The sequence below is a fragment of the Trypanosoma cruzi genome, genomic scaffold, assembly GCF_000209065.1.
Source record: "Trypanosoma cruzi strain CL Brener 1047053516807 genomic scaffold, whole genome shotgun sequence".
Lineage (NCBI taxonomy): Eukaryota > Euglenozoa > Kinetoplastea > Trypanosomatida > Trypanosomatidae > Trypanosoma > Trypanosoma cruzi.
Genome location: NW_001849558.1, coordinates 231,688 through 249,452, shown reverse-complemented (window position 1 = coordinate 249,452; position 17,765 = coordinate 231,688). Strand labels below are relative to the sequence as shown.

General features: G+C 47.0%; 10 protein-coding genes across 10 annotated transcripts, besides 19 other annotated features; all 10 read left to right on the top strand.

The window, feature by feature from the left end:
• Positions 1-8,978: a sequence feature (heterozygous, non-Esmeraldo-like haplotype).
• Positions 36-62: a microsatellite.
• Positions 1,257-1,284: a sequence feature (AT_rich).
• Tc00.1047053510659.279 (nucleic acid binding protein, putative) lies at positions 1,336-2,412 on the top strand (the record flags this gene model as incomplete). The annotated part of the gene is made up of 1 exon (XM_813374.1): positions 1,336-2,412. One exon carries the CDS (start codon positions 1,336-1,338, stop codon positions 2,410-2,412), a length of 1,077 nt encoding a protein of 358 aa, XP_818467.1.
• Positions 2,884-3,699, top strand: Tc00.1047053510659.270 (hypothetical protein, conserved; the record flags this gene model as incomplete). The annotated part of the gene is made up of 1 exon (XM_813365.1): positions 2,884-3,699. The coding sequence occupies one exon, from the start codon at positions 2,884-2,886 to the stop codon at positions 3,697-3,699; it is 816 nt and encodes a 271-aa protein (XP_818458.1).
• Positions 3,887-3,915: a microsatellite.
• Positions 4,318-4,339: a sequence feature (AT_rich).
• On the top strand, positions 4,377-5,171 carry Tc00.1047053510659.264 (prenyl protein specific carboxyl methyltransferase, putative; the record flags this gene model as incomplete). The annotated part of the gene is made up of 1 exon (XM_813373.1): positions 4,377-5,171. The coding sequence occupies one exon, from the start codon at positions 4,377-4,379 to the stop codon at positions 5,169-5,171; it is 795 nt and encodes a 264-aa protein (XP_818466.1).
• Positions 5,624-5,647: a sequence feature (AT_rich).
• Positions 5,711-6,904, top strand: Tc00.1047053510659.257 (phospholipase A2-like protein, putative; the record flags this gene model as incomplete). Its single annotated transcript, XM_813372.1, has 1 exon — positions 5,711-6,904. One exon carries the CDS (start codon positions 5,711-5,713, stop codon positions 6,902-6,904), a length of 1,194 nt encoding a protein of 397 aa, XP_818465.1.
• Positions 7,028-7,056: a sequence feature (AT_rich).
• Positions 7,342-8,658, top strand: Tc00.1047053510659.250 (phospholipase A2-like protein, putative; the record flags this gene model as incomplete). The annotated part of the gene is made up of 1 exon (XM_813364.1): positions 7,342-8,658. The coding sequence occupies one exon, from the start codon at positions 7,342-7,344 to the stop codon at positions 8,656-8,658; it is 1,317 nt and encodes a 438-aa protein (XP_818457.1).
• Positions 8,697-8,748: a microsatellite.
• Positions 8,979-9,385: a sequence feature (areas merged during assembly that could not be assigned to a particular haplotype. This can correspond to areas where the two haplotypes were merged or to regions with more than two copies in the genome that were merged during assembly.).
• On the top strand, positions 9,018-9,443 carry Tc00.1047053510659.240 (lactoylglutathione lyase-like protein, putative; the record flags this gene model as incomplete). Its single annotated transcript, XM_813363.1, has 1 exon — positions 9,018-9,443. The coding sequence occupies one exon, from the start codon at positions 9,018-9,020 to the stop codon at positions 9,441-9,443; it is 426 nt and encodes a 141-aa protein (XP_818456.1).
• Positions 9,386-14,084: a sequence feature (heterozygous, non-Esmeraldo-like haplotype).
• Positions 9,514-9,542: a microsatellite.
• Positions 9,649-9,684: a microsatellite.
• Positions 9,858-11,036, top strand: Tc00.1047053510659.230 (hypothetical protein, conserved; the record flags this gene model as incomplete). The annotated part of the gene is made up of 1 exon (XM_813362.1): positions 9,858-11,036. One exon carries the CDS (start codon positions 9,858-9,860, stop codon positions 11,034-11,036), a length of 1,179 nt encoding a protein of 392 aa, XP_818455.1.
• On the top strand, positions 11,264-12,427 carry Tc00.1047053510659.219 (hypothetical protein, conserved; the record flags this gene model as incomplete). The annotated part of the gene is made up of 1 exon (XM_813371.1): positions 11,264-12,427. The coding sequence occupies one exon, from the start codon at positions 11,264-11,266 to the stop codon at positions 12,425-12,427; it is 1,164 nt and encodes a 387-aa protein (XP_818464.1).
• Tc00.1047053510659.210 (chaperone DnaJ protein, putative) lies at positions 12,903-14,249 on the top strand (the record flags this gene model as incomplete). The annotated part of the gene is made up of 1 exon (XM_813361.1): positions 12,903-14,249. One exon carries the CDS (start codon positions 12,903-12,905, stop codon positions 14,247-14,249), a length of 1,347 nt encoding a protein of 448 aa, XP_818454.1.
• Positions 14,085-15,001: a sequence feature (areas merged during assembly that could not be assigned to a particular haplotype. This can correspond to areas where the two haplotypes were merged or to regions with more than two copies in the genome that were merged during assembly.).
• Positions 14,551-14,596: a microsatellite.
• Positions 15,002-17,026: a sequence feature (heterozygous, non-Esmeraldo-like haplotype).
• Positions 15,825-17,030, top strand: Tc00.1047053510659.194 (hypothetical protein, conserved; the record flags this gene model as incomplete). Its single annotated transcript, XM_813370.1, has 1 exon — positions 15,825-17,030. One exon carries the CDS (start codon positions 15,825-15,827, stop codon positions 17,028-17,030), a length of 1,206 nt encoding a protein of 401 aa, XP_818463.1.
• Positions 17,027-17,765: part of a sequence feature (areas merged during assembly that could not be assigned to a particular haplotype. This can correspond to areas where the two haplotypes were merged or to regions with more than two copies in the genome that were merged during assembly.) that runs on past the window's edge.
• Positions 17,132-17,163: a microsatellite.
• Positions 17,232-17,273: a sequence feature (GA-rich).
• Positions 17,647-17,708: a microsatellite.

Sequence of the window (17,765 nt, the reverse complement as noted above, 5' to 3'; positions counted from 1 at the left end):
TGTTGTTTTTGTTATTTGAAGGGAATTTAAAGAGGAAAAAAAAAAAAAAAGAAAAAAAAGAAGGAGGGGAAAAGAATTGCCTTGGTGATGCCTTATATTTTGGGTTTCCGCGGGAGTTAGCGTGGTGGCCGATTATTTTTCCCCTGCAACAACGTATGGGGAGGCATCAAATAAAAGAAAGAGGGATTTTTTGTTGTTTGAGATTATTACTGTTATTAATATTGGGATTATTGGAAGTTCCATTATTTTTATTCAGGCAGAAGCATGTACATGCATGCCACTATTTATGTGCTGATAGCCCCCCTCCCTCCTTCTCACTATCTCTCTCTCCTTCTGTTATTTCTCAACACAACTTTCATCATCTTTTTGTCCTTTAATCTTTGTGAGCGAATGTCATTTCATTCTTATCTTTTTTTTTGTTTTTGTTGATTCTTCTCTGCTGTTAGCTTTTGATCCAGTGTCACCAAAAGTTGGAGCCTTGTTTTGGGCCATATTTATAATTTTCCAGTATTTTTTTTTTCTTTTAAGTGTGGATTGAGGACGCAGAAAGATGTCGTCATGGATGATTTAATTCCCGCTGCATCAACGCGTCCACACAAAAGCATCACTGCCTGTTTCAGCAAAGAAACCACGCAAAGCACGTTGGAGGGAATTATCCCCTCTTATTCATTATGGGAGGAGCACGCAGCTCGGAACAGCCATTGGATGGAAAAGATGTACGGTGTCATTTGCGTACCGTTTCCCCTTCAGTGCAAGTGGTCTGAAGCAGTCAACTCATTGTTTCCGGGGAGCCACAATTCCCCGTGATGATGTCCTCGCAGGAGATAATCCAGCATAACAATCACAACAACATCTCTGTGTAAGTCGTGCCTTTATCGGCAAGTGAAACTTGCGTTCCTCCTTGTTTGTTCTGAAAAGGAAACAAAAAAAAAACGGGAAGGAATGATGGTTTCATGTAGTGAACCTCATTTATAAATGTAATTTTGTGGTTTATTTCCTCTTTTGGTGGGTTTTGGTTGAACTGTTGCCTTTTATTCCTTCTTTTTGACCTTTTTTTTTGGGGGGGGGGGGCTGCGGAACGCGTCGTGGCCTATTCTTTTTGGATGAATCACGAACACGGTACGTGGGTGTGGTGTGGCAGAGAGAGGGACCGCAGAGTGCACTTCCACTCGGAAAGGCAAGAAAAGGAAGAAGAATAAAAAGGATAAACCATAGGGAGCGTTGGTACGGTCATCTTCCCCAACAGGAGGCATTAGTAATATTAATATTAATATTATTATTATTGCAGACTGAGGAAGTCTTAGAGATTAGAGAATTTAGTTGAAGAATTTAATTATGGTGGCAACGATTACGTTCAGGCTTCGTTCTAGCAATCATGTCGGGGTTATTGATGTTCCCCACCGTATGATATCATGTCGTGAGATTAAGGAGGCGATTGCAACGCAGTTGAGTGGATCTCCGGAAGAAATAGACATCTTTATTTCAGGGAGCTCGGATTATTTACATCCCGAGGAGGAACTTCCAGCGTACACCGTTTTGGAGGTGGTAAGGCATGTTGCATCTGGTAGACCTCCTCCAAGGCGCGAACGTGAGGCGCCAGCCGGTAACTCATCACACCAACGTTCCCTGACGAGAATGGGCGCCAAAGAAGGGACTGCTTCAGCTCCATTAACAGAGGAGGAACGCCTTGCGCAGCTGAGTGAGGCTGTGGCTGCGGAAACGGGTATTGATGAAGTGGGTGGTTGGCGGACACGTCAGACGCGCAACCGCCCGATGGGAAACGCAATTGGGGGCCGCGAGAGCTCATTTCTTCCACCACCGCCAAATTATATTTGCCACAACTGTGGCAAGCGAGGACATCTCATTCAACATTGCCCAGCGGCAAAGGGGACGAAGGGACTGAAGTTGTTGTCACTTCCAACTGGTATTCCGGAGACCATGCTGGTAGAGTGCACGATGGACGATCCGGCAGCAAAATTTGTGACACGTGATGGTCGTTTGGTGAAACGACGGCTAGACAATGCGAGCTTCACTGGTGTCGTGACAGCCGCCGCCGATGTGGCAGATTTGCAAAGGGAGTCCGTCACAAGATTAAAGAGTAGTAAAGAAGGCCATAGCAAGGGCCTTGTTGACGGTGAGGATGCGAAGGCCACGGAGGAATCCAAACTGTTGTGTGGCTGGGATAAGCTGCTGGCAAAGAATGCGATGAAAGCACCCTGTTGTGCGACCCTGTTATGTGAGACTTGCTTTAACGAGAGGGTGGAAGAATTGATTGGCCGCGAGGATGCGGAAGGGACACCGCTTCTGTGCCCAGGCTGCAACAAGCCTCTCTCAGTGTGTGACGTCACTCCAGCGGTGGAGGAACGAAAAATTATTGAATCCCTTTATTCCAGAAAGCGTGGAAGGAAATGATGAACAGTTTGGAGAGGCGTGTAAGGCGCAAAATGGAAAGAGGAGAGGAAGAGAACGTGAGAAATGATTTCGCGGGCATGCGAGTTGGTGGACGCGTCGCTCGTTGCTCCACGTGTGGGAGGCAAATGAAACTAAAAGAGAGGAACGATTAACTGGGGCTGTTTCCCCCCAACATGATACACTTGTTTATCTTCCACCCATCCTCCTGTGAGATTGTCCCAGGCGTTACCCTCTACCAATTCACGGTAGCAGTCTCTACGAATATGTAGCTGTTTTTATCCTAATTTTGTTTGTTTGTTTTCTGTGATTCCGTTTTGTCACTACTACCGGCCCCAAGGTGCTGATCCGCAAGATTCATAGGAACGGACGAGGCACCGTGAGAGGAAAGGAATTGTCTGCAATATACAGTATTATTTTTTTGCTCGTTGCTGTTGAAGCCACCCCACCTGTTTACTTACGCTAACGCCACGCATGACAAGTATTTTCACTTACGGCGGGATCGGCACGAATCCCATGGCGCAGAAGTACGGCCAGATGGCAGCTGCCGCATCCCTTTGTGGAACAAAAAATTTTGTGTACACCAAGTGTCATGATGACCCCCATCCCTTCCCTCGCCATCATCACCGACAGAGTGATGTGCCGTGGAAGGACTCCTTCACGTGGAATAGGTTGCGCTGGATTATTCATGATTTCCGTATGTTTGGGCTTTGGGGTGCTTTACGACGGCATTATTACATTGGCGAACAGTGGCGCCGAAAGGATGAGAAGATTTTTGTTGGTAAAGATGAGAACGGAAACAAGTACTGGCTTGCTCGTCGCTCTCAGGGAAATTTTACTGTCCGCATGGTTGAACCCGTGGATCCCCACTGGTTTCGTGGACAAGCGCCACACACCGCCTCACCCATGTGGTTGAAGTGGATGCAAGGCAATGCTGCTCACACCCCCGCACAAGTAAAAGCAAGGGGTGAATGGGGCCACAACTCCCGACTCGGTATGGCATTGCCGTTCAACATTAAGTACGATGAATTCTCCCCCATCAATGCAGGTGAGGTCTTCTCACGTGATCCCATGTGGGTGTCTGCACCTGGCTTGTTAGTAAACCCGGAGCGACGTGCGTTAGAGGAGGCTGGTTATTCACGTTGGGTGATCAACAAGGGAATGCCGTTGTATATGCCATTCTGCGGCGTACATGACTACTCAGATGAACTAGTGGAGGAATACTATAGGGGACAGTGGGCCTTTGGGCGCGCTAGCAAAGGCAACGATCATGATGAATGGAGAAACTAAAAAAAAAAAAACTGAAAGGGGAGAGAAAAAAAGCCGGCTCGCGTATTTACATGTGTATTTTGTTGCTGTTGTTTCACTTTTTTTTTTTTTTTGTCATGTTGCCGGGGGTTTGGTTTAGAAACAGGAGATACATTGTAGGATAGCAGGTCTATAGTGGAGAAAAATTGGGGGGATGATGGGGAACCTGTACATATATATATATATATATATATATATGTCTTTAGTAGTGTTTTCCTTTGATTATTATTATTTTTTTTTTCTCAAACGCGAGAGAGTGAACTCATCAGGAAGTGATTTATTGGTGAGAGTAGTTGTCATTGGGATGAGCGTAGTAGCAGCCATCGATGCGTTTTGTATATCTTTGTTGACGCGCTGCAGTGAAATTTTCATTCTTTTTTGATGTCTGATGATCATTGATTGATTGTGGTCGTAAACCAAAAAGGAAAAATAATAATAATAAAGAACATACGGCGTCTCGCGTGTGCCTGTGTGTGTCTGTGTTTGAATGGGTATTATCTTTATCCCTTTTTTTTTTGTTCTTGTCGCCCCATTGATACCTGTCGTTTCTTATAATTTTTGCTCTTTTTCTTTTTCCACATGCACAACAGAGACACGCTCTTTTTTTTATTATTATTATTATCAAGAGTAGGATAAATATCCACGTGCAAGACCAGGAGATGAGCACAGAACGGGGACCGGAACGCAATTTGATGCGTGAGACTGCACTTATTGGATTTTTTCTCGGAGCTTGTTTCATGTTTGCTTTGGCGTTGATATGCCACAGCCTTTGGTACACCGGAAGTGTCGAGGAGTACGCGGCCGGCGTTTACATCCTGTGCATACCGGTGCTTTTTCACATGAGCGAGTTTCTGGTGGTGGCGTCTTTAGGTCGTCATGACACCCACCCTGATACCTTCTTGTTGATTCACTCGAGAGAATACACGGCGGCCACCTCTGCGGCATGGATAGAGTTCTTTTTAGAGTGGCTTCTTGTCCCGGAGCGCTGGAAGGTGCCCAGAGGAACCTTTGCTGGATGGTTGCTGCGCTTGAACTATAGTACCGTTACTGTGGCTGCTGTGATGGCGGTTGCGTTCTATCTTGTGCGCGTTGTCGGGATGCTGCATTGTGGACGGAACTTCTCGTTATTAATTGAGACAGAGCGGCGGGCAAGTCATGTTCTTGTTGATAATGGAATTTACGCGGTGCTGCGTCATCCAGCCTACTTTGGCTTCTTTTGGCGAACCCTCTGCTCACAGCTGGTGCTGGCAAACCCGTTGTGTCTTGTTTTGTATGCCGTGGTCATGTGGCATTTCTTTAGTTGTCGCATCGCTTACGAAGAATCTGTGTTGGAAGGTGAGGAATTCTTTGGTGAGCGATACAAGGCTTACAAAGCCAAAACAATGGCGGGCATTCCTTTTATTTACTCACGACGCCCTGAATGTGTCTGCATGTGTGTGAGTCTTTTTGCCTAACCACACCCCTTTAGAGGGGAAGAAGAAACATAAAAACGAAAACAAAAGAGGAAAATTGCAGGTCTTTTTTTTTTGTCTTGGTTTTGGTGTGTCCCGACTCTTTTTTTTTTTTTTTTTGCGTGTTTGTCTGTGTGTGTGGGAGGCGGGAGGCGGGAGGTGGATGTTGCTTTTGACAAGGCATATGAAAAGAACACGCGACCAAATGGGCAAAATAGGGACTGCTGCCTCATGATTTTCCAAACGGGTCCAGTTATTAATGACGTGTAACTTTTGAATGGGTTGTTTATTGGCGTTAAAGATAATTGACTCTTTGGAGCGTAACGCTGGAAGGTGCATTGACCCAAGCGGGAGATCCCTGTTGTTCTTGTTGTTTTGCGGTAATGGGGAACGGGGACCAGCCTTATGCCGAATTATCTGTTCATGACTTTGCCCTCTCTTTCTGTGATTGTAGCTTTTAATTTATTTTATTTTTTTATCAAAACGGAGAGCGCCGTTTTGTTAGTTTTTGCGGGGAGTGGCCTTGACGGCTGCCTCAAAAGATGAAGATCACTGCAAAGGATTGGTTGCTGTCGTTGCACTTCCTGCCGCTGGAGTGTGGCATGCTGATTGCCGTACTTGTGTTCTGCATGGCGCCCAATTATGCCGTTTGGTCACTGATGTTTTTTATATCAGGCCTTTTGTGTACGTTTGCAATGTTCAACATTCTTCCTCTTGCACCGCTGAAGTCTGGAGGCACACATCACATTGGCATTCGTCACATCACGCGAGAGATTGCTGTGTACTACCCAACTTTTATTAAGCCGATTGAAGGGGAACCTTGGCTTCCTGGTAATGATTCCCATTACATCCAGACCATGGCGGCGGGGGCCAGGGTACGCTCGCTGTGGCTAAGTCATTTGAAGCTTGTGCGGATTCCCTGTACTCGAAATGCGAGCATCGTATCATTAATGACACATGACGGAGGGCCTCGGAAAGTTTTTATTTTTAGTCACACCTTATCTACCCATCATTTGGCATACTCACGACTTGCATTGGCTTTGGCTGCATCCGGAGCGTTGGTGTACAGCGTGCTCCATGCAGATGGAATAGATGTTTCTTTTGAGAGGAGCAGCCTTGGCTCATCGGTGGGTGAGGAAGAAGAAGAATTTCCGTGTGAACGAGGGCTGACTCAAGAGGGCATGTTGATGCAACTTCAAAAACGTATTGAAGATGTTGTTGGTGTTATCGAGGGCATTTTTCGAGGGGAAATGCTCCGACAGCTGCAGGTTGGGCCAGTGGAATTGCAGTCATTTCTCTCTTCTGGTGCCAAAGTCAATCTCATTGGCCACGGCTTTGGCGCGTTGACGATGTTGGCCGTTGCTGTGAAGGCCACCGCAATTTTATCGTTTATAAATTCCATTGTTGCCTTTGATGCATGGCCGCTGAGTCTTCTGGACCGTACTGTGGGGGATCCAATCTCCATGCCGTCGCACATCAAGGTGCAGCTTTTTGACTCCGAGGAGTGGTCTGAGCGCCGTGTGTACGCTGTGCGAGTGGAGGAGCTAAAGGGGCGTTTTGCCTCCTCCGGTGTCTCATGCCTCCGTACGACCTGCAGTGGGACCGACCACATGTCTGTCATGGACATGGGACTCCTGTTGCCCCTAACGAAACGACGGCGTTTTGCCTCCAAGAAATCGTCCAAGCTCATCCCTATGTTGGCCACTGAGGTACTACGATGCACAGAGGGATCATAACATGCGAGAGGAGGAGGAGGAGTGGAAAAGACGACCTTGCAAACTGCGTAGATGGCGGAAATGAAGACGTGACAGGCAACCACGCGGAAAAAAAAAAATGGAAGAAATGACGAATAAAAGGAGAAAATTTTAAAAAACTTAAATTTTTTTTTGAGTTTTCCCGCCTGTGTGTGTTTGTGTGTGTCCACAATGTCACGAGGGTGGGATTGCTGCGTGCACTCGACTTACGTTGGATGGATCCGCTGCCTTACAGCCGCACTTTCATTGCGCCTGTCTTTTTCCTTTCTTTATTTGTAATTCCAATCCTTCACGTTGCCGTGTACAAATTAATTCAATGCATTACTGTACGTGTTATTTGTCATTCTAACTTTTATACTTACCACCATACAAGAACACGACAGTAAACTAACAAAACAAAGCAGCAAAAGAACAAAGGTATGAGTGCAACCGCAGGATTTTTTTCGGGAGCGCCAAATTCGTTTTGGGACTATGTCATATCACCCCACCTAATATTGTTGTTTGCTTTTATTCCTCTCTCTATGATTCTACGCATCTTTGGACTGGGAGCTGTGGTTTTTCTGCCTATTCTTCCCTTGGGAATAATAGGCACGGCTGTCATGTTTATTTTGTTGCCAATTCCCATTCTTGAGCCCGTTGGCGGCCATTACCACGTTGGCATTGTACACGTACACAGCCGTCACTCCCAGACGATGCCACCACTGGCTGTCTACTACCCCACGAATGAAACCCCACGACGCAAAGGTATCCAGTACATTCCCTTTAATGATGTTCGGTTCATGAGTGGGCTCTCATCTCGTGCAGGTGTCCCTCTTTATTTGATGAGGGATTTTCTCTTTGTGCGGTTGCGAGCAACTGAGGGTGCGAAGCCAATTCCTCTTATTAACAGCAGCGGGATTCCACTTCCCGTGATTATCTTCAGTCATGGTCTGTACGGGTATCATCGCTTGTACAGTGCTCTGCAGGCTGATCTGGCATCTCGTGGGGCAGTTGTGGTGAGTGTCGGGCATTGCGACGGAAGCGCCTCGTTTATGCGTGACAGTGAAAGGGGAGGCAAAGAGTTTTTTCTCAGACAAGTGGACTGGGATTCCCCCGTCTGTGAGGAAGCACTTGCCCAACGAGTTATGGAAACCCGACGAACACTCAAGCGTCTCTCCGAAAAGGAGTTTTGGAAGGAACTGGGCTTTGCCGACTTGGACGTTGAGCAGTATCTTCGCCAATCGCCACGAGTTCACTTGTCGGGTCACTCATTTGGCGGGGCAACGGCGCTTGTTGCTGCCATGCAGGAGGAGCAGGAGTCTAAACCCAATGAAAACCCCGTTCAAAGTGTTATGGTCTTTGACCCTTGGCATAAACCTTTGCAGAACGAACTGTTTTTGAAGCCGATAGAAGAGGGTCGCAACCGGTACACAACCCCGACGCTTATGGTACATTCTGATGCATGGGTTCAGGATAGATCCATTTGGAATTTTTTTCAACGCATTACAACACTTCTTTTTTCGCAACCTTCGATTTCTTCCCTCAGTGAGCGAGAGAAACGGATGAGATTTGTGACCGAAAAAACTGGCAGTACAAATCATTACTCGGTGAGTGACGTCGTTCTCTTAAGTCCGGTAATTCACGGCTGCAAAAATTCTATTTTGCCTCCGCGAGTGCAAATTATGGAGTGGTCCAACACATGTCTTCGTTTTATTAAAGAACATGCAATGTACACGAGCAGGACATCTGCGCGATAGTCTTAGAAATGTCGTTTCACAGGGAAGCTTGTTTTTATTGTGTGTGTGTGTTTTGTTTTTGTTTTTATTGTGTGTGTGTGTGTGTGTGTGATTTTTCTTTTTAAACACGATTGGGCGAGGAAAAAAGAAGAAAAGATGGAATACAATGCGTCTTTGTTTTTGTTGTTGTTTCTGTCCGCCTGTGGTTATGAATGGGGACGTCATTTTGGATGAGTCTTCTCCTACTGGTTTGCACGGCGTCTCGAGGAAAAGGGGCACAAACAACTCATTGAAAAAAATAAATAAAATAAAGGGTGTGGAGAAAAACGCCTTCAAACGAGGGGGGATTCAAGAATATACAAAGCTAGGAGAAGGCAATCATGTCAACACGACGACTTATGCACACAATGATTCGTGTGGGCGATTTGGACCGCAGCATCAAATTCTACACTGAGGCCCTTGGTATGCGTCTGCTACGCAAGTGGGACTGCCCAGAGGACAAGTTTACATTGGTCTTTCTTGGTTATGGCACGGAGAGTGAGACGGCAGTGCTGGAGCTCACCTACAACTACGGCCAGAGTGAGTACAAACACGGAGATGCGTATGGGCACATTGCCATTGGTGTGGAGGATGTCAATGAGGAAATTGCCCGGCTGAAGAAAATGAACGTGCCCATTGACTACGAAAGCGAGGACGGTTTTATGGCATTTATTGTGGACCCTGACGGGTATTATATTGAGTTGCTGAACACGGAAAGGATGTTGGAAAAGTCTCGAGAACAAATGAATGAACAGGGAACGGCTTAAACAAGGAAAAGGAAATTGCCCCATGTCCGTATTGGTTTGGGTTTTCTTAAATAATGTCTTACTTGACTTGTTTCTTTTTTTTCTTTTTTTTTTTTTTTTGAGAGGGTGGGGAAATGGAGAAACGTATGGGGAGGAAGATTTCTTATTTGTTATTACAGCTCTTATGGGTGCCGTCAAAGGATTTATTTTTATGTTATTTTATTTCTGTTGTTGTTGTTGTTGTTGTTGTTGTTGTTTTTGTCATTTGTAGTATCGGTATTTCCATCCATCTACATTTATTTATTGATGTATACATGTATTTATGTAAACAGAGGGACTCTGTCACGCCTCGTGCTGCTTCTTTTTTCTCTCTTTTGGTCCGTCTTATTTGTTGTTGTTGCTGTTTGTTTGTTTGGTCATGATTAGTGACTGAGAATGCTTGGCGCCGGTACATGGTTTGTGGGACTCACCATACCAACTGTGGTCGTCGTGGGCTTCTTTGCCTCACGCAAACGATTGGCATACCAGTGGCGTGAGGAACTCATGGACCCAACCGGTAACATTTACCCGCCAGTCACAGCGGCAGAGATGGAATTTTTTTGTCGCATACTGCCACCGTATCGAAGAGAGAGAAAAGGCGAGCCCTTGTCTGTGAGTGAGAACATCGGACTGTATGTTTCTCCTGATGCTTTTTCAGGAGAAGAGAGTCACGTGTTGCTTGACGAAGTTGTGCGATGGGCCTCGTTGTTTGGACAGGGAATTGACCCCAAGAAATTGGTGACGCTTGAGGAAAGGGCGAAGGCAGAAAGAGTGGACATGAGCTTTTGTCGTGACGTCGTCATTATTTCGGATCACGCGGAGGACATTCAGTTGATGAAGGCACCGTGGGGAACAGGCGACCGCATCAAGTTTGACATGATGCCGGCATCTCTACGCTACATGGTGAATAAGACGCAGCGCTCATTCAGGGGCATTGGTCGTCTTCGCCATGTGTATGTGGAATATTCACCGAGTGGTAAGTTCTACCACGAGCCACGACCAACAAAGGCCTTTGATGGTCATGATTATGTCATTATCCCACTAAGGCGGGATGAGAATGCTGCCGTAGTCACGTTTTCTCCTCTTCTCCGCTCTAAATTCTCCTTTGTTCGGGAAGTGCTTGAGAGTTCATGGACATCGCGCGATATTGATGCAATAGTCCCTCCAGGTGGTGCACTTCGTGTGTATGGAGCCGCACGCTACGAGTGGGGGTGGTGCATTCGCCCGCATAATGTCTGGTTTGGTCACAGAGATAACTCACTGGAGAAGTTCTCTGCGTCACCCGTACAGTGCGGCATGATACAAGCCATCACGCGCCGTCTGTTTCACTCTCTTGCTGAGCAGCCGAAGAATAAAGAGGCGGGGCTGGTGGTGCTGCACTTTGAGGGGCCACGCGACTCAAAGAAAGTACGATCGCTACTTCTTCATCCAGAGAGTCTTATTTTCGGGAGACCACCCAAGCCTGAGACTTTTGAGCAGTGGACGGAGGAACGGCCCACGAAAGACGCAGTTCGAGAAGAAGGTGTTTTTCTTTTCATGTTGAAAAATTACATGGAAATGTTCCGAGTCAGTTGACACGAGAGAATTGTGGTGATATGAGGCACAGACAAATATATACACACGTGCATGTTTGCGGCCAATTGTAGTTTTGGCCTTTCTGTCGGTGTGTTGTGAATTAAGAACGGCGAGGAGGGGAGTTTTATTTGTTCCTTATCCACACGAGACGTTAGGGTATTTTTCCCTTGCAATTGTGTGTATTTGATTTTTTTTCTGTCTTGAAGTAGTTAGAGAAGGTAAGGTGGATGCTGCGTCGTGCTGGTGTCATACGGCTTTGGAGACCGTCGAGGCCGCTTGCAACTCCCGCTGCGGGTTCCTCTCTAAGCAAAGGAACTCCCTCGTCTGCGTCCTCTTCAGCGTCAATATCGCCGTCTTCTCTTGCAATTTTGAAATATCCGTACGAGGTGGTGGATACACCAGGAAAGTTAGACGAGGCCGTTGGGTCGTTGCTGAAAGCCCGTTCCATTGCCCTTGACATTGAGGCTTTCTGTACAACCGAACAGGCGAAACAGTTGGGGCGTATTTCCCTTCTACAAGCATGCTCAGATGCGAAACCGGTGGTGTTTCTCTTTGACGTACTGACCCTTACGGCACCAACGTTTGTTAAGAGTGTGGAGCCCTTCTTGCGGAATCGGGGAATAAGAAAACTGCTCTTTGACTGCAGACGGGATGTAGAGGCTCTTAGCTCTCAGCTGGGCCTGAAACCGGAGGGCGTATTGGATCTGCAGGTATTTTTTACTGCCATTCAGTGGAAACTTCGTAGTGTGAATCGCCGTTCGGGCATGACGTACGTGCTGAAGAGCGTTGCGGGTCTTACACGACAGGATGGTGATTCTGCTGTGCAGGCCGCCATGACACTTGGTAACCGCCCCGTGTGGGACATTCGCCCATTGCCAGATCATTTTCTGGAGTATGCTGCCGATGATGTGCGGCATATTCTTCTTTTGGCCAACCATCTTGTGGAGAAGAGAGAATTTCCAGTGGATTTAGTTTCCGTGGAGCGTCTCACAGCCCAATATGTGGAGCACTATGCCGTTGGAAAGCCCGTTACCGAGGAGGCTGATGCGACACCAGCCGAAGTAAACGTTGCTTGGTTAGAACGGTACATTGGGCCGGGCGGGGTTTGCCACTTCTGTGGCGCCAAGGGCCACACGGAGGCCGAGTGCTTCAAGAAGCAGAACGGGAAAGCCAAGTGCTCATTTTGCGGCGAGAGTGGGCATACAGCAAGAAACTGCTTTAAAAAGCATCCACAGCTACTGAAATGTGAAAAATGTGGACAACTTGGGCATACCAGTGCAAACTGCTTCCGAACAAACCCTTGTATTCACTGCGGTGGTCCGCACAATAGTGCCAATTGCCACAAGATGTTGCGGCAGCGAAACTTTTTTGACGAAAGATCCTCTTCTTGAATGGATGGGAAGGAGGATACAGTTGTTTCCTCTGGTTTCCTCGTTTCACCCTTTGTTTCTCTCTCTCTGGTGTGGCGTAGACGATACGGAGGGGAAAAAAAAATTGTGTTGTTGGCAGACTTATCGCCCTCTGTCATGTGTGTTTTTTGTTTTTTCTTCCTCACTCCCTTCTCTACCTCTTGGGAGGTGGGACGGGACGCAGAAGAAAACAGGGCTGTTGTCAAGACTTTTTTTTTTCTTGATTCCTTTTGTGACTGTGTGACTTTAATTTCCCATTATTTATTCTCCCTTTTTGTGTTTATTCTTGTGATCTCTTCGTATCCTTTTTGATGCGGGAATAGAGAAGCGTTTCACTTTGACTATTTGCTTTTCCTTTGCCTTTCTGTTTGTTCCATTTTTGTTTTGAAGGAATTTTGCTGTTCCCTTGTTTGGGTATTCCGACCATCCAACGCTCTGTGGCACAGCGGGAAATAAAATGCTCCGTTTTACCCCTCCATTTATGCTTTGGCGCCGATGGGCTCCCGCTGCTGTCGCCGCCGCACTGCCAGGTCTCTCGCTGCGGCTCTCGAGCAGTGAGAAGGATTATTACAAGATTCTCGGCGTAAGCCGGACGGCATCGGTGAGTGACATTAAAAAGGCATACCGCAAGCGGGCCCTGGAAACACATCCGGATCAAGGCGGAAAGAAGGAGGAATTTGCCGAGGTTGCAGAGGCCTACGAGTGCCTTAGCAACGAGGAGAAGCGTCGTGTCTACGATCAGTATGGTTCAGAAGCAGCCGCAAATATGAACGCTGCGAATGGGATGGGTGGATTTGGAGCTCACTCGGCTAATGACATTTTTGCCGAATTTTTTAAGAGCAGAATGGGTGGATTTGGAGATGACATGCGACGTGGCCCGGCACAAGTCCAACCCATCGAGGTGAAGTTGCGCATGACACTGGAGGAGATTTATAAGGGGGTAACCAAAAAGCCCCGGGTAAACCGACCCGTGAAGTGTGCCGATTGTCGTGGTTTTGGCACTAAAAGTCAAACAAAGAAGCCGAAATGCGCCCACTGTGATGGCAGTGGACATGTCGTACACCAGCACCGCATGGGTCCTGGGATGGTGCAGCAAACAGTAACGCAATGTCCTCGTTGTGGAGGCTCCGGCACAATGGCAAAGTCAGACGATCAGTGTCCCAAATGTCATGGAATGGGCTACCGCCACCTTTCACAGGAAGTGAACATTGATATTCCTCCCGGTGTGCCTTCAAATGTTACTCTGGTGGTGCGTGGTGAGGGCGGAACGTTGCCCGACGCAGAACCAGGGGATTTGCACGTGCATGTTGAAGTGGCTCCTCACAAAATATTTACACGACGTGGTGATGATCTATTGATGAAGAAAGAAATATCCCTCTCTGAGGCTCTTTTAGGTACGCAGTTCTCTGTAAAAATGTTGGATGGACGTCATGTTACGGTAAAGGTGCCTCACGAAAATGTTCTTCGACCTGACAGCGTTCTTAAAGTGTCTGGAGAGGGCATGCCAAGTGCCGACGGTGGACGTGGCGACCTCTATGTTATTACGCACTTGAAGATGCCGGCAAAACTCACAGCTCAACAACGAGAAGCCATTATTCAGGCCTTTGGCAAACCGAACGAGGAGAAGCACACATCCGCTGATAAAACTACTACCGCGCGTGTGATGCGTGAAAGCGCACAAGAACTGGAAGATGCGATGCGCGATCAGTGGGATGCTCAAGAGGGCGGTGGTTTTCGTTCTGGAGCCGGAGGCCAGGGGCGCGGCAGACAGAGTTCTCAACAGGCGGAGTGTGTTCATCAGTAGCCTGCGTCCCAACCCCTTTTTCCACCAAAATTGAACGAAATAAAGGCCAGTGCACATGCTCTTCAGTACCAGCCAGCGGTCATTGTGCTTGTAGTTCTGATTTGCACAAGCTTTATTGTACAGTTTAATATCGATCGCTGATCCAAGGTGAGGAAATAGAAGTAAAGAGCATGAGAGTAAGAAGAATAATGAGAGAGGAGGAAACTTTTTTCACCTTGTCGCACGACGAAGGACTCGGTGCACCCTTGACACCCTCACAGAGACAACTTGCACCTCGCCATGGTGCTCATCCCAAGAAACCATTATTATTATTATTATTATTATTATTATTACTATTATTATTATTAATTTTTTATTTGTTTTTGGTTGTTGTCGTCAATTTAATTTTTTGTGATTATTTGTCGTGCACGCGTCTGATTTCATCCGTGTGATTTAGCGGCTGAGTCACCGCAATTATTATGCGTTGGCCATAACGAAGCGCGGCAATAATCCATGAGAAAGAGAGGGAGGGAAGGATGTCATAATGGGTGTTTTAAAGTTTCTATTCACTTTGGTCTTTTTTTTTTTTGTGTGTGTGTTTGTCTTGAGACTTACATCGCAGTGAATTTACTTTCTTTTTTATTCTTATTATTATTATTAACTGTGTGTGGAGGGGGTTATTTCTAGTGCACATGATGGTGCCCGTCTCCTGCAGGGGTCCACGGGCAGGGGACTTTGGCCTTCGCTTAGAAACAGGGGGATATGTTTGACGCGGCCGTTGACGTGAAGACCGTCACTCGCATTTGAGGCTTTGCGGATGCTCCGGTGCAAGTGAACAAATTGGAGGTTATTTTTGCTGTCACCGCCACCGTTTTTTGTTTTTGCACCAGAATATGTTACGGTGGCAATTCTTTGGGAAACGCATAGCCGTGAAGAGAGGGCAAAGCGTTTTCCCGGCCGCCTTCGTATGCGTGAGCAAATGCTTCTTTAGCATCAATTTATGAGAGTGATGGTGGAGGAGGATTACGACTTGCGCTCGGTATTTGGCACTTTTTTTTTTCCAATGTTCAATCTCTATTTTGTTGTGGATGCATTTATCCGCTTTATGGCATTTCACTGCGGGGCTCCATTTGTGGCCCTAGCAGTGACACCATCATTTTGCTCTTTTTTTTTTTTTGTTTTGTGTGTTTGTGGAGAGGGTTTTGTTTCAGTTTTTTTCCTGTGAAGCAGCAGCGATGGGCGAGTTTGCTGCCGCCTCTGCGGCTCCAGTGGGACCCGTTCTGTTTGTTGGCGGTATCCAGCGTTCTTCTTTGGGGCAAATCGTTTGTAAAGGACAATTGAAGCTTGGGACCCTTCGTGAGTATATCTCTCTCTTTGTGCGTGTGCCTCTGTACGGGCCTTGCCTCCCTCGCCTCCACTCGTTGCCGTTTCAAGGGTGAGACGGGAAAAAAAGAGAAGAAAAAAAAAAGCACACCAAGAGACAAATTGGGGTCCACTATATATTTTTGTGTACACGCACGCATAGCGCACCTGATACTTCAGAAAAGGAGCAGAGGACGTTTGGGATAGAGACTATAGAGAAAGGGAGAAGTTTACATGAGCTCCAAGTATGATCGTGTGAAAGTGAGGGTACATCTTGGTGGCGAACACTACTACACGCTATCACGCTTTACGCTCTCAAAGATGTTGACATTCTGCAAGCTCCCAGTCACAGTGGCGGTAAAGGTGAGCCTAGATCTGAAGAAGCTCCTTGTGGATCAGGAGAAACTCGATATATCGCAGGCGGAGCTCGAGGCCGCTACTTTTCTCATGATGGCACAGTACGGCTATGGCGAAGCACACGCAAAACTCTTCCCTGTGATTACACGCTTCTACGTGGAGCGCGTTCCTCTTGTCATTCTCATTGCAGGAAGTGGATACTGTGGAAAGACCGCCATTGCGCATAGCTTGGGCTCCAAGCTCAATACACATAATGTCGTGAGCACTGAAGTATTGCTTGAAATAGCCAGCTCCATTTATAATGGGTTCTCCGCATCGTCTCTCTCCACCGGGAGTCATGTGGCTGGTCAGGCTTTTTGGCCGCAACCCGAAGAAAAATCCTTGTGGCTTCGTGAAACTGAGACGGAAGAGGAGTTTGTTTCCACATGGTGTGCGTGGTCGGAAGCTATTTTTCCGCTTGTTGAGGAAGAGTTAAATAAGGCTGTAACGGAGGGCAAGGTTCTTATTCTGGAGGGAAGCCTTCTTAATCTGGCCGCGCACAGGCCGTACCTTCTGCGGGAATTCCAGCGACGTCATGGTGCCATTGTGGTTGCTTTTTATGTCACTTCAGACGATGCCTCCTGCCGATTTTTTGTGGAGCGATTTCTCTCTTCCCGTTACGCTTTCCTTCCGTCCCCCTACAGGAGCGACGGGGCCGCTGCAGTGGCGTGGATGATGCAGCGCTTGAAGGCCGTGGCTGAAGTACAAAATCAGTGGTTTGCTGACAGAGGTAGCGGCAGTGGTGGTGGTGGCATGGAGCGTTGTTGGATTTGTGGTGAACGGAGCGGCAATTCCAAATTGGCCCAAACTTCTGCATGTGACGGAAAAGAAATGTGCGTCCGTGGTGCTGAGGCGAGCCTGTCACCGCCACCATCAGCGACATCTTCATCGGCCGTAGAGCTTCCGGAAGGAGCTGAGGAAACCGTTCATGTGCACTTTGTGAATTGCTCCGTGGAGACACCGTTGGAGACCTCCGATGTGATGCAGGAGCTCGTACTAGAGAGAATCATGTTGGAGCTCCGCCAAAGGAAATCCTTGCTGTAGCGCACACTGGACAAGTAGAGACGAAAATGGCGTCATACAGAATCCATTACCTCTGGAAAGGGATACGGGAAGTCAATATATTTACGGTTAAATGCGAGTGTTTGTTGTTGTTGTTTTTGTTGTTGTTGTTGTTTTGGTTCTGTTTTTGAATGCCCTAGCTGTCATTTTCAAATGCATTTTTTTTGCTATTGTGTGGATATATTTCTTTCTTCTCCTACTTTTTTTCTTTTCCTCTTTCTCTCTCCGTAGGTTTACTTCTCTTTCTCTCCGCACCAATGTGCACTGCTTGTTTTACCACGTGTACAGTCACCCTTAGGTCTTTTTGCGGCTGTTTTTTTTCCTAGTCGTTGAAATTATTCAGGGTCGGCGAGAGCTTTTCTTTTTGGTCGTTGTTTATTTGTTTATTTTCTCCTAAGTTGCGCTCCTCCGTCTTATCGTACCCACAGAACGATAATTAACGCGTGAACACCGTTTTTTTTTTTTTTTCCTGTGTGTGTGTGTGTGTTTTGGCAGTATTCCCCTTCTTCCCTTTGGTCTGTGGCTTACATTACATTGCGTTGCATTGTATTCGCTCTCTGAAATATATTTTATTTTGCCGCCACATCCATTTTGGGGAGTGTGTGTGTGTGTGTGTGTGTGTGTGTGTGTGTGTGTGTGTGTGTGTGTGTGTGTGTGTGTCATTTCTATTTCTTCTCCATTTGTACATGCCGTTGCTGTTAAAAACAACAATGACGA